At 39.0% G+C, this 12,229-nt stretch overlaps 1 protein-coding gene across 1 annotated transcript in view; it reads left to right on the top strand.

Annotated features, from left to right (window-relative positions):
* Nucleotides 1-12,229, top strand: part of ARSG (arylsulfatase G) — a 92,478-nt gene that overhangs the window by 18,580 nt on the left and 61,669 nt on the right. The window contains exons 2-5 of the mRNA XM_015810375.1: nucleotides 1,006-1,362; nucleotides 7,369-7,556; nucleotides 8,981-9,028; nucleotides 11,548-11,659. Coding sequence (XP_015665861.1) covers nucleotides 1,136-1,362; nucleotides 7,369-7,556; nucleotides 8,981-9,028; nucleotides 11,548-11,659 — 575 coding nt within the window. The 5' untranslated portion in view covers nucleotides 1,006-1,135. The remainder of the gene's footprint in view (nucleotides 1-1,005; nucleotides 1,363-7,368; nucleotides 7,557-8,980; nucleotides 9,029-11,547; nucleotides 11,660-12,229) is intronic.

Genomic DNA, 12,229 nt, shown 5'->3' on the forward strand with positions numbered 1-12,229 from the left:
ATTGCTCCATCCAAAGAAGCACGCAATTGCAAGGGCTTGCATGGTCCCCAAGGGCCGCTGCCGCGCTCGCCGCTCGCCCCGCTCGCCGCCGCCGAACATGCAAGCCCTTGCAATTGCTCCATCCGAAGAAGCACGCAATTGCAAGGGCTTGCATGGTCCCCAAGGGCCGCTGCCGCGCTCGCCGCTCGCCCCGCTCGCCGCCGCCGAACATGCAAGCCCTTGCAATTGCTCCATCCGAAGAAGCACGCAATTGCAAGGGCTTGCATGGTCCCCAAGGGCCGCTGTCGCGCTCCCCGCTGCCGCCGCCGAACATGCAAGCCCTTACAACTGCTCCAGACGAAGAAGCAAGCGGCTGGGAGACCGCGGCGGCGTCTACCTCCTGCGCCCGTCAGCTGGCGCGGTGCGGTGGGAGGTCGCATTCGCTCCATAAGACGCACAGACATTTTCCCCCATCTTTTGGGGGAGAAAAAGTGCGTCTTATGGTGCGAAAAATACGGTATTCATTATTTTTGGCAGTTTCTGTCAGAAAGGGACATAGTGTGTGAATATTTGTGTTTTTCTGTGAGAGTGATTAGTAAGTGAAAGAATTAACTTTTAAGTGGCTATATTTTGAAAGCAATTAATTACTAGAAATTTGTGTGTGTGTGTCTCTGTCTGTCTGTCTGTCTGTCTGTCTATCTATCTATCTTATCTATCTCCTATATGTATACGTATGGTTTGGGTATATGGTTATATTACACACATTTCCTGGGCAATGAGTGGGTGAAGAACAAATCTTCAGAACTGGTTTTAGTGCTGTTAAGAAACCAACAGGATCCCAAGCAGGCAATGCAAAACATGGTGCTTTGTGTTTATGGGGTTTTTAATTTTTTTTAAGAATTTAAGAATCATCTTAAATTCAGAGTCATGTTTTAAATAAAGCAAGTAAACAGCATGTTATACCTCTACCGGCAAGCTTGCATGTGTGTTTTTCTTAATATCTCCTTCTAATTTTCTTTTCTGCAGAATTTTGGGAATGTTGCAGTTGATCTGAAATATCCACAGTGCCTCTGAAGAAAAGAACACTCAGGGAATGTTTACAGCTGGATATTTTTAATGTTCATGAGATGTCTCCTAGAACTGCTCTCCTGATGCCATGGATATTCTGCTTCTTAAAGCACTGGTGTTGGTCTTGGTCAGTTGTTTTACCGGGCTTCTTTACTACCACCCCAGCCTTACTTTTAAGTGGGAAAGAGCAATTTTCAAAAAACCAAATTTCATAGTAATTTTGGCAGACGATATTGGATGGGGAGATTTTGGAGCCAACTGGGACGTAAAAAAAGGCACACCTAATTTGGATAAGATAGCCCAAGAAGGAATGAGGTGAGTTTTAAATGATTCTCTAGCATTCACATTTATTTACCACATATTTAGAGGGTGTAGACGATTGTTTAAATGCTACCGGATTATAGGACTGTGCCTATACTTGTGTATTTTTGCTTGCTTATTGATTTATCACATTTAGATTGTGCACAATCAAAAGCATACTTTCAATAGCTTATATCATATGACAAAATGAGAGGGTAACAATAAACATGGAAGATTCATAAAATTAAAATTAAAAAATAACAGAAACATTCCAAGCAGTATGTTGTATCAGCCTCCTGTGAAAAAACTGGTTTTAGCAATCTCCAGAAAGCAACTAGAGTTGGGTCCAAACACACTTCCCGTAGGAGGTCATTCCAGAGAGCCAACCCAATGATGGGAAAAAATGGCTCTGGGCTCCACGACCTCCCCAAAATGGCGGAAAACCCATTGCTTCTTGTGGCATGATTGAAATGGTTGAGCCAATTCCAATAGAAAGATGTGGCCTTGAAGGATCTTTGGAGATAATAATTTCAGAGTTATTTTCAATAAACTTGGTTTATTTATGTCTGAAATTTATATGCTGCTAAACTATAAAATAAAGATATATTAGAATGATATAAAAGTAAAATAGAAAGAATTAAATAAGAAAACATAAATGCCAGAGCACAACAAGCATTCATTTCTTAGCCACTGAGTATCCAAAAAAAACCCCGAATACCCACAGCATTAATCCCACTTTGCAGAAAGACACATCATATGGTCAGCCCACCCAAAACTTTGTAAAACAGCCAGATAATTGCTTTCAAATGCAAATGGGAGATAAATTAATTTCATAAATATAGGACCTCTGGTGAAGGTTGATTACAAATAGATCGTTACTCATTTGGACTACTGCAAGGCTTGAAAGTCCCTTTGAAGAGGAGTGAGAAACTGTAGCAACTCCAGAATGTGGAGGCTATACAGCTGGCAGATCAGTCCAGCTGTTGCCAAGGGTGACACCAACTTTAAGGACATTATATTGCTTCTGATAAAGTCTACATGGCATAGTATGATACATCTGGCACCATCTCAGCAACATTGAATGGGCTAATCTGGTTCAGACAGTTAGAGAGGAATGTCTAGAACCTTTCCCTCTCAGTGAAAAGTGCATTGGAAGTAGGCTAGATGGCACGTTCCCATAGTTGAGAGTATATTTATTTATTCCATCCTATAAGATGGTTGAAACTATTATTACTACCAAGGCCACACTCATGGTTGGCATTCATCCATATTTTTATTTTATTTTTCTTTACTCTTTTCTCCTTATTTATTTTTGCTTTATTTTTCATCATCCACGGTCTTAATTAATGGAGGAATATCAACAAATATGATAACAATGAAATTGTATGCATACTCATTAATTTGGGTTAGTTTATTCTTTTCTCCTGACTTTTCCCTTTTCTGGTAAGTATCCTTGAGGGAGATGGATGGTCTAGAAATATGTAATATAAATAAAGTAAATATCCACAATAGATGTACACACAACTTATTGGCAGTGAGATGGGGATCTTTCATGATTGGTTTCATCAAGAGATGGCACCCCTAAGTTGACCTAATGTAGAAGGAAGACATTGTATAGATTTTTCATCTGGGTTTACACATTTTTTTCCATTGATACCTACTTTTTTTTCTCACTATCTACTCAATTTTTTGTTGTGTGGAATGATGGTGAAACTTCAAGGTCATATTCCTTTGGGGTAAATAGGTTGGTGTTATTATCATTATCATCATAGTTGTCATCATTGTTATCTAAACTTGTATGCTGCCCAACTTTCAACATTTCTGGGTGGCTTATGCAGTAGAATTTGAAAGGGTTAAAGAGCAATTTCCAATATTTTACTGGCACATTTCCCCCCCCCCCCCATGCTCAATTTTTAAAAAACTGTAAGTTGCTTAATAACTTGCATTTCTCTAAACGTGAGAGGCAATTAGTTTGAACCATTTCTTTTACAGCTACAAATGCTAATCGTGTGACGTGATTTAATATAAAGATGCCTCCTTTTAGCGAATAGTTGTTTTGTAGGATGTACCAAGAATTTATTGCTCCTGTAAAGACGTCAGTTCTGGCTATTAAAACCTCCTCAGGCAAATGGTCAAACAAGGAGGTGAGATAGCACTAGTGATTGAGACTTCTGTTTGCTTAGTGTACACATGTTTATCTTGTGTCATCTGTCTTGAACATATTTGCTTCATACCATTTTGGCACGTACACAAATATTAGAGAGCAGCTGGTCATCCTTCTTTCTACTAGTTGTAGCTCATTTTCCTTTAATATATAGGCCAACCATGTGTTTGATTTTTCTCTTGTTTTTTCAGAATAGTAATAGCTCTTAGACTGATATACCAATAGTGCTTTACAGCCCTCTCTAAACAGTTTACAGAGTCAGCATGTGGCCCCCAACAATCTGGGTCCTCATTTTACCGACCTCGGAAGGATGGAAGGTTGAGTCAACTTTGAGCTGGTCAGGATTGAACTCCAGACTGTGGGCACAGTTAATCTGCAATATTGCATTCTAACCACTGTACCACTATGGCTCTTGTTTTTGCAGAACCATATGCGAGCAGTATATATATATTGAGACATGAGTTCTCCCCTCTCTTGCATTATTTTGTTTATTTTTCTATTTTGATTGGTCATAGAACTGCAGCGTAGAATCCAAATAGCCTATTTCAGTTCTGTACAACATTTCAAACACATGGTAACCTTTCCAGACTTGCAGACCACACCAAGCCATCTCGATAGAAGGGAACATTTGTAGCTCAGGATTGAACTGTGGGGTCCTTGGTGCTCTCTCAGCTTGGTTGTTTTCTTGTAGACATTTCATTACCAAACTAGGTAATATCATCAGTGCTAATAGAGAGTGAGGTTGCTCTCATTTTATACACTTTCCCTGTCAGTGTTGACTGGAGTGGTCTTGGTGGTTTCTTGATTGGGCTGTTTTTTACTGTTTGGCAGTTCCTTAATTTAGGTATTGTTTCCTTCTTGATTGTTGGTCCCATGTTAATCTTGGTGTTAACCTCTACAATCAATCCACATTCGTGGCAGGAGGTATTCAGTTCCTACATGATTATTTCACTCATCCCAGTCTCTCTCTCCTCCCCTGTTTCCTTTCCTTAACCTGGTCAACTCCTCTGGTATGGAGAAGAGAATACATATACATTAGGGATTATAGCAGGCATGTCAAACTCGTGACGTCACGTGACGTATCGGAGCTTTTTCGCCATTGCCGGCAATGGGGTGGGCGCGGCTCTGGTATGATGAAACCAGGCCACGGGCCGGCAGTTTGACACCCCTGCATTATAGGAATAAACCTGATGAAGTTGGAACTGGTGTTTTCCACCCCAGACAGAACTGTTATGTCAACATTGATCTGATGCCTTCCAATCCTCATTTCCACCCCAGACAGACCTGTTATATTAACATTGATCCAATAGCTTCCAATCTCAAGTTTGTGAAAAAAGTAAATGCAGAAAACACTAGACTTACCAAAGGCCCCAGTTATAAAGTAATAGTTGAACTCGGGAATTCTGAGCTCACTGCTATACTCTTATTAGTATAGCATATACTCTTAGTATACTTAGTCTTACTCAGAGAATGAAATGCTTATTAATGTTCAGTCAAATGCTTTTACCCTTTCAATATAATTAATCAGATTCCAAAAATCTGTTGATTACAGATTCCCTCACAATCTCCCATCATGCAATAATCCATCCAAGACATCATGCAAATCCATCCAAATCATTGTACTGATTTCTTTCCTGTTGCATTTATTTTTTGATTTTTTCACTTGCAACACATTATAGCCAATTTTTCTCATTAATTGTTTCAGCTTTATTTTATGCACAACAGGAGTTTTAAAATATGCCCAGGATAAATGAGTTGTGCAATCCACTCAATAGGATAACTGCAAAGAGGATATAAAAACTAGAATCATCTCTTATAAAGATTTAAAATTGTCACGTTGTTATGAATTATTTCAGTCAAATAGAATGGCTAAGTTGTAACGTGGATTGTTTTATCTGGAGAATGTACACTGTGAGAGACAGTTTGTTCAGTGGTAAAGGCACTAGGCTAGAAACCAGGAGACTACTGTGAGTTCTCCTCCCCCCCCCTCATGTATGGACTTGTCCAGGTAGTCATCAGAATTTTAGGAAAGCCAGTTTGGTATAGTAGTTAAAGATACTGGACTAGAAACTAGCAGATTCTGAGTTCTAATTCTACTAGCCAGCTGAGTGATTTACAACTGAGTGATTTGAGGCTAATCGTTCTCTTTTACTCCTGGGAAGAAAGCAATGGCAAACACTTCTGGAAAAGAGTCATAATAACATAGTTGAAGCCCCCTCCCTCCCAATATAGTATTTGAATACACCGAGTTATAATTAGTTTAATAATCTGTGCCAAGCAAACTCTTCTTATAAATCCAGGACATGAGAATGTAAATTTTTTTCATACTTATTTCTTCAACTATTTTGGGGTGCAGCTGTGAATACTTCTTTCAATAACTGCTCATGTTGATCTGTAGCTAATGTATGCTAAAGTTCAAAATTTGGTAGGGTACTGGACTGGAAAAGATTGTTGTAGGCAGAATTGTTAGCACAGCTAATTAATGTTATGAATTTTTTGCTCCATTTTTTACGGTCAAAGCTACTTAAAAAAAAACCCATTCACATGATAAAATATTTTTTCTATATATAAATCTCCTTAATCCTGCATGAAAAAAAAGACTATATTGTGATCTCTTGAGATTTTAAAATTTTGGGTTAACTGACATTTTCCTCTTTGTAGTGAATTGTTGATGTAGAGGATAACCTTCATCTTGAAAAAAAGTCTGATGACTCGCCCATTATATGAGGCCATTGTCAAGAATGTTTGTCCTGTGCTTTGAACCTTCAGGCCTTTGATGTCATTACATGGAATAAATTACCCGTTAACTAGATTAATAACCACATCTCCATTTCTAAGTTTCCATAGCCCAAAAACTTAGTTTGGACATTCTACATCCCAAAGTCTGTAATGGGAGATATTTCAAAAATAAATCAATCACATTAGTTGCATGAAGCAGCGCTTTTAAAGAATGAGTTTTTAGGGACATTTGGATACTGCCAGTCTGACTGAAAATGTCATCTTATTGGCAGATTTATCCCCTAGGAAGAACTTAGCATTGATTTTCCCTTGGGTGTCCCATGAACATTAGCAGTCTTGAGAAGCTGAGTTGGCAAACATTCCATACATCCCACATTTGCACTAATTCTGAAGGAATGATTTTTGTCTGTGTACATTTGAACATTCTGGGCACTTTCCCACTTCTAAAGGCTGATTTAGAATTGCCCTCAACTGCCCATAGCCATCGCTGCATACCTATGTTGCAAAGTAGTTGATGGGTAAGCGGAGGCTGCAGAAGGCTGCAGATGGGCCGACGTAAACACCACCCGAATCTCAACTGTGTATTGTGCGGAGACGTGCACCCTGCATGCTGGTTGGTTCTGACTTCCTACTAGGAGGTGGGGGAAGGCAAAATGTATTCACCAGGAAATGTTAAAATTTGCTGACTTGTAAAAAGAACACCTATGCAACCATCCCCAAACAACAGATGCGTACAGTACATTCCGTGCAGTCTGGTGGAGCAGAAGTCTGCTCCAGCCTTAAGACAATACTGTACATGATATAAATATTGCAAGCTTAATGCTCATGTAAGTCAATAAAAATTCATGAAAGAAATAACAGTGCTCCAGATCCATAGATGCAAAAGTGCACAGTGTGCATGACAATGAGGCTGAAAAAAAGGAAGCACATATTTCAGCATCAAACCACAATAACCAAGTAGCCTCTGTCAGCCTGGCCTACAGTAATCTGCTCTAAGAAATAAAAAAAATAACTACACTTAGATACCTTGCCATAAACCAACTCAAGAATATTTTGTTTCAAAATAAAAGGAGCATAATAAATGAAAAATAATAGGAATCTTTTCCTCCTTTTTCTAGATTTGTAGATTTCCATTCAGCTGCATCTACCTGTTCCCCATCACGTGCTTCTCTGCTTACAGGACGTCTCGGCCTTCGTAATGGCGTCACCCATAATTTTGCTATGACTTCAGTGGCAGGCCTTCCATTGAACGAGACAATATTGGCAGAAGTTCTGAAAGAAGCTGGCTACCTCACTGCTATGATAGGTAATTTAACCGCGCCCTGAAAGAAAACTTAAATTGATCCCATTTATAAGCTGTATATATGCTGGTCTATGATCAAAATGAAGATTTGATTGATTACTGGAAAAGAGATACCAGTAAGTTATTTCAGTTGGAAATGTGCATAGAAGGCCAGAGTTTCCTCAGGTAATTTGGTAATATTTGCCATACCTTTGCAGCAGAAATCATCTTGGATCATGAATCTAGGGAAGTGCATGTTTTGGTTTTTTTACATCATCTAGGTCTAATTCTCAAAGAAGCATCAGCTCCTTGATTGCAAAGTGTATCCCAAGGTATTCTGGCTTGGCATGAATATGCCCATAGACACTTTCACTGAGATAGCCAGGAAACCCAGCAGCATTGCTAAATTCCTTGCATAGTGTATCTTGTCTGTGAGAGGACAATTCCTATAGATTGTCTTCCAATCATAGTTTGCTATCACTCTTTCAGAAATCTTTGTATTTGGCAGTTTGCCCTTAAGGTTTCTTCCAGGATCTTAGTAAAGTTCCTCTCCCAATAAATTTAAGGTTTTAAAAAATTTTCTGCTTTATCTTTGGATTCTATTGCTGGTTAAATATTGCCCTTTTAATTATGTGTTAGTTTGCATATTGTTGTAAGCTATTTGACAATATTTACAAAGGAAGATGGGGTGTCTTTCTCATGCTATATGCAAACTGGCCTTAAGGCCCACCTTTATTGCATAAGCATTTGATATCCTGGAAAGTCACTGCATTCAGAATATCTGGGTGCTGAGAGAAAGATGCACTTTCCCTAGGATGCAAATTGGTGAGGTAATTTAAGATGTAATGAAAGTGAATCATTTGTAGGTCTGGGTTTTATGCTGAGAATGGGGTTGTTTTTCTTCTGTTTTTATGATAGGATATATCATATTTCCTATGGATATTTTCTGATTGGGATTCCTTAGATCACAGTTCTTATGCAATTTTATCTATTTATACTGCCTTATTGCTTTTACAAAGTGGCAAACATATCCAACACACTTTTCTTTTCGTATTTTCCCCACAACAACAATCCTGTGAGGTGGGTTGGGCTGAGAAAAAATGATTGTCCCAAAGTCATCCAAGCTGGCTTTCATGACTAAGATGGGACTTGAATTCATGATCTCCTGCTTTCTAACCTGTTGCCTTAACCATTAGTCTAAGCTGGCTTTTTTATTACAAATGTTATCCTAAAACAAAAAAATAGGCTTGTTTTTTTTAATATTAACTAGACTCAATGATTTTGATGAGTCAGGATAATATGGTTTGTGAATTTTGGTCCTGTCCTCATTTTCTCAACTAATTGCCCAGAGCTATAGTAGCCAATATTAAATATTTTCCACACTCACTATTTTGCATTGACACATTTTAGGTGCTGATACTTTTCTGTTCCACATCACTTCTTTATAGGGAAATGGCACTTGGGACATCATGGCTCTTTCCATCCCAGTTTTCGTGGTAAGACGTCTATCTATACTTATTTCCTCCTGCTAAAATGCCAAGGTTGTTCTAGTTGAAATTGCAATTTCATAAAAGTGAATGCTTTGATACACATACCTTCCACATAGGTAACTAGGATATTCTGGATAGAAAGCAGGATATGCAAGAATGTAGCTTTTCCTTATCCTGCTAGTTTTTGTAAGGAGAAGAATAAACTTGCTTTTATACAAGGAAGTATTTTAATCTTATATAAGGTCCATGACCACAACAAAACAAATATATAGATACATGGATATGTATATTTTTAATCCTGTAAACTCCAAACAAGCTCTTAGTTTTGATCAGCATTAATATTTCATCCAAAATTCTTCTTTGACTGCAGGTATATTAACTAGGTTCACATGCTAGCTGTGATTTGCCTAACCATCATTTATGAAATAAATAAATCTTAATTTGCTAGGTTCATACAGCAGGCTTAGTTATAAATCCAGTCTGCACCGGATAACCTTTTGGTAGGTTTGAGTTTATAGTGGTTTGAATGACAATGGAAAAATAAGTGGAGTCATCTTACACATGTGATTCTTTTTTAGAAATAGTTGGTTTTTCTTCCTTTTTTTAAATTGTATTGAATCTATTTGAGGACTTACAGTACAGTTTTTGTGTATTTCCTTCCTTATATTAGCAAAAAGTTGCCACCAATGGCAGTTTAAGTCAGGACTCAAGTGGGGACAAAAATGTGTATTGGGCTCTGCTTGGAGCCCTAGGCTAACAGATTGCTCAACTGTTGTCTGCAAGCAACTGATGGCTGGCAATACACAGTGTACTAAGCCAAAATGAAACAGGTTACTTAATACAATGTGTTAAGTGGTTTTATCTTTCTCAGTCCAGTAGCTTTTTTAAAATTCCACATTTCGTAAATTATTGGGAGGGGGGGAAAGATAAAAGAGATAGATAATCTGTATACTACTAAAACTTTCCTACTGCTTGTCTGCTTGTAACCTTCAATTAGCCCAAATGGTGCATCATAGTGCAAACATTTTTCAATCAAGGTACCTCAAATCTGCTACGTTAAAGAATCTGTACAGAATCCATGACCCATTTACTCCTATGTAATTGAAATTTGAAAAAACTTCACGCCAGTTGTATTTGCAAAGTTGTAACCAAAGCAACAATGCTAAAATCACATGACTATGATTTCCAACACTCCCTGTCAGCTTCCCACAAGCAAAGTGAATGGGGAAACCAACAGGAAGTCAGAAGTTGCTTCCGTTCCCACTGCTTTTTTTTTTGCCTGCCTTTGGACTTTCTGTTTCTCTGTTTAGATAACGAAATATCTCTGAAATATTGACCCAGTGGGTCATGGATGGTCTAGTGTAAAATACATTTGTCTAGTACACATTCTGGTGAGAGAAAAGTTCCCTGAGGATGAGTTCCAGCACAAATCCAAAAGCTCGGAAGACTAAATCTCTGGTGCTGGTGATCAACCCAGATTGGATCCTGCAACATTATCCTGGGTCACACATATTTGCCTTCACTTGTTCAGTGCAATTGTAAGAAATTCAATAATGACCCAATGGGTCATGGGTTGTCTAGTACATAGTACAGTACCATGTTTTCCCTGAAAATAAGGCCTACCTCGAAAACAAACCCTAGCTTGATTTTTTGGGGTGGGCCTAATATAAGCACTACCCCAAAAATAAGCCCTAGTTTAGGGACGAGGCACACACCTAAAAATCAAGCTAGGGCGGGGGTGGGGGTGAGGCCTGGCTACCTTGCAGCCAGGCCTCTCCTCACCAGCTCACTTCTTCTGCGGCATCCCCAGGCCTGCATTTTTTGAGTCACAGGCCTTTCCGGAAGGCCTCTGCAGCCAAGAACCGAGCTATGGATTGAAGCCATAGCTTGGAACTCAGCTGCGTAGGCCTTCCTGCAAAATGCAGGCTGAGATGCAGTTGCAGAATGAAGCTGCTCCTTCGGCCCCAGAAGAAGTGGACCTGCTGGGTGGGGTTGTTGGTGCTAGAGGTGAGTAAGACATCCCCCGAAAATAAGACTGGTCCCTCTTTTGGAGGCAAAAAAAGACCCGTTCTTATTTTTGGTAATAACAGAGGTATGGTGTAGTAGTTAGAATGCAGTATTGCAGGCTAATTCTGCCAACTTCCAGCAGTTTTTACCAATTCAAGGTTGACTCAGCCTTCCATCCTTCTGAGGTCGGTAAAATGAGGACCCAGATTGTTGGGGACAATATGCTGACTCTGTAAACCGCTTAGAGAGGGCTGTAAAGCACTGTGAAGTGGGATATAAGTCTTAAGTGTTGTTGATAATACTGTGTCTTTTCTGTCAGTAATGAACCTAAACCTGCTTATGACTCTTAAATAACTCTAATAAAACCATGAGATCACAGTCAGTGCTTGAATGTTGACATGTATCCTGCTGAGACCTTGCAGTTGGGTTGCCACGGATGTGTATTTCATTTCAGACAAAACTGACCCTTTTGTTGAGATAACCAGGCATATCTTCATCTTGTGTCTTTTTGTTTCTAGGTTTTGATTTTTATTTTGGGATACCATATAGTCCTGATATGGGCTGTACTGACACTCCAGGTTATAACCTCCCTCCCTGCCCAGCTTGTCCCAGATGCTCCACAACAGTCAGGTATGTTTATTTATTGCTTATTGAATTTATATCCCAGCATGATGTAGTAACTCTTGGCAGCTCACAGAGTATCATGAAAACATTAAAACTTTCATAGTATGTTTGAAATTTCAGCTCAGTCACTAACAGAGTATCATGAAAACATTAAAACTTTCATAGTATGTTTGAAATTTCAGCTCAGTCACTAACAGAGTATCATGAAAACATTAAAACTTTCATAGTATGTTTGAAATTTCAACTCAGTCACTAACTTAGAACATCAAAAAATCCATGCACAATGAAAAGATCATCCCAAACTAAAAATAAAAATAATAAAACGATATTACAATGTGTACCATAAGTGGAACACCTTTCAAAATATTTCCATATTTTACATCTTCCTGAAAACTCTCAAGGTGTGGACTGGCCTGAATTCCATGAAATAGTTCCACTGGTACTACTACTAAGAAGCAGGACCTTCTAGCTTTGTTTTCCCTCATTCTGTGGAAGTGTAGGTCTACACAAAGTTTTCTCCTAAGCCAGCAGTCCCCAATCTTTCTAGCTTGGTGGCCCAGTGCGGGGGGGGGGGGG

Source organism: Protobothrops mucrosquamatus, unplaced genomic scaffold, assembly GCF_001527695.2.
Source record: "Protobothrops mucrosquamatus isolate PMUCROS unplaced genomic scaffold, P.Mucros_1.0 scaffold9, whole genome shotgun sequence".
NCBI lineage: Eukaryota > Metazoa > Chordata > Lepidosauria > Squamata > Viperidae > Protobothrops > Protobothrops mucrosquamatus.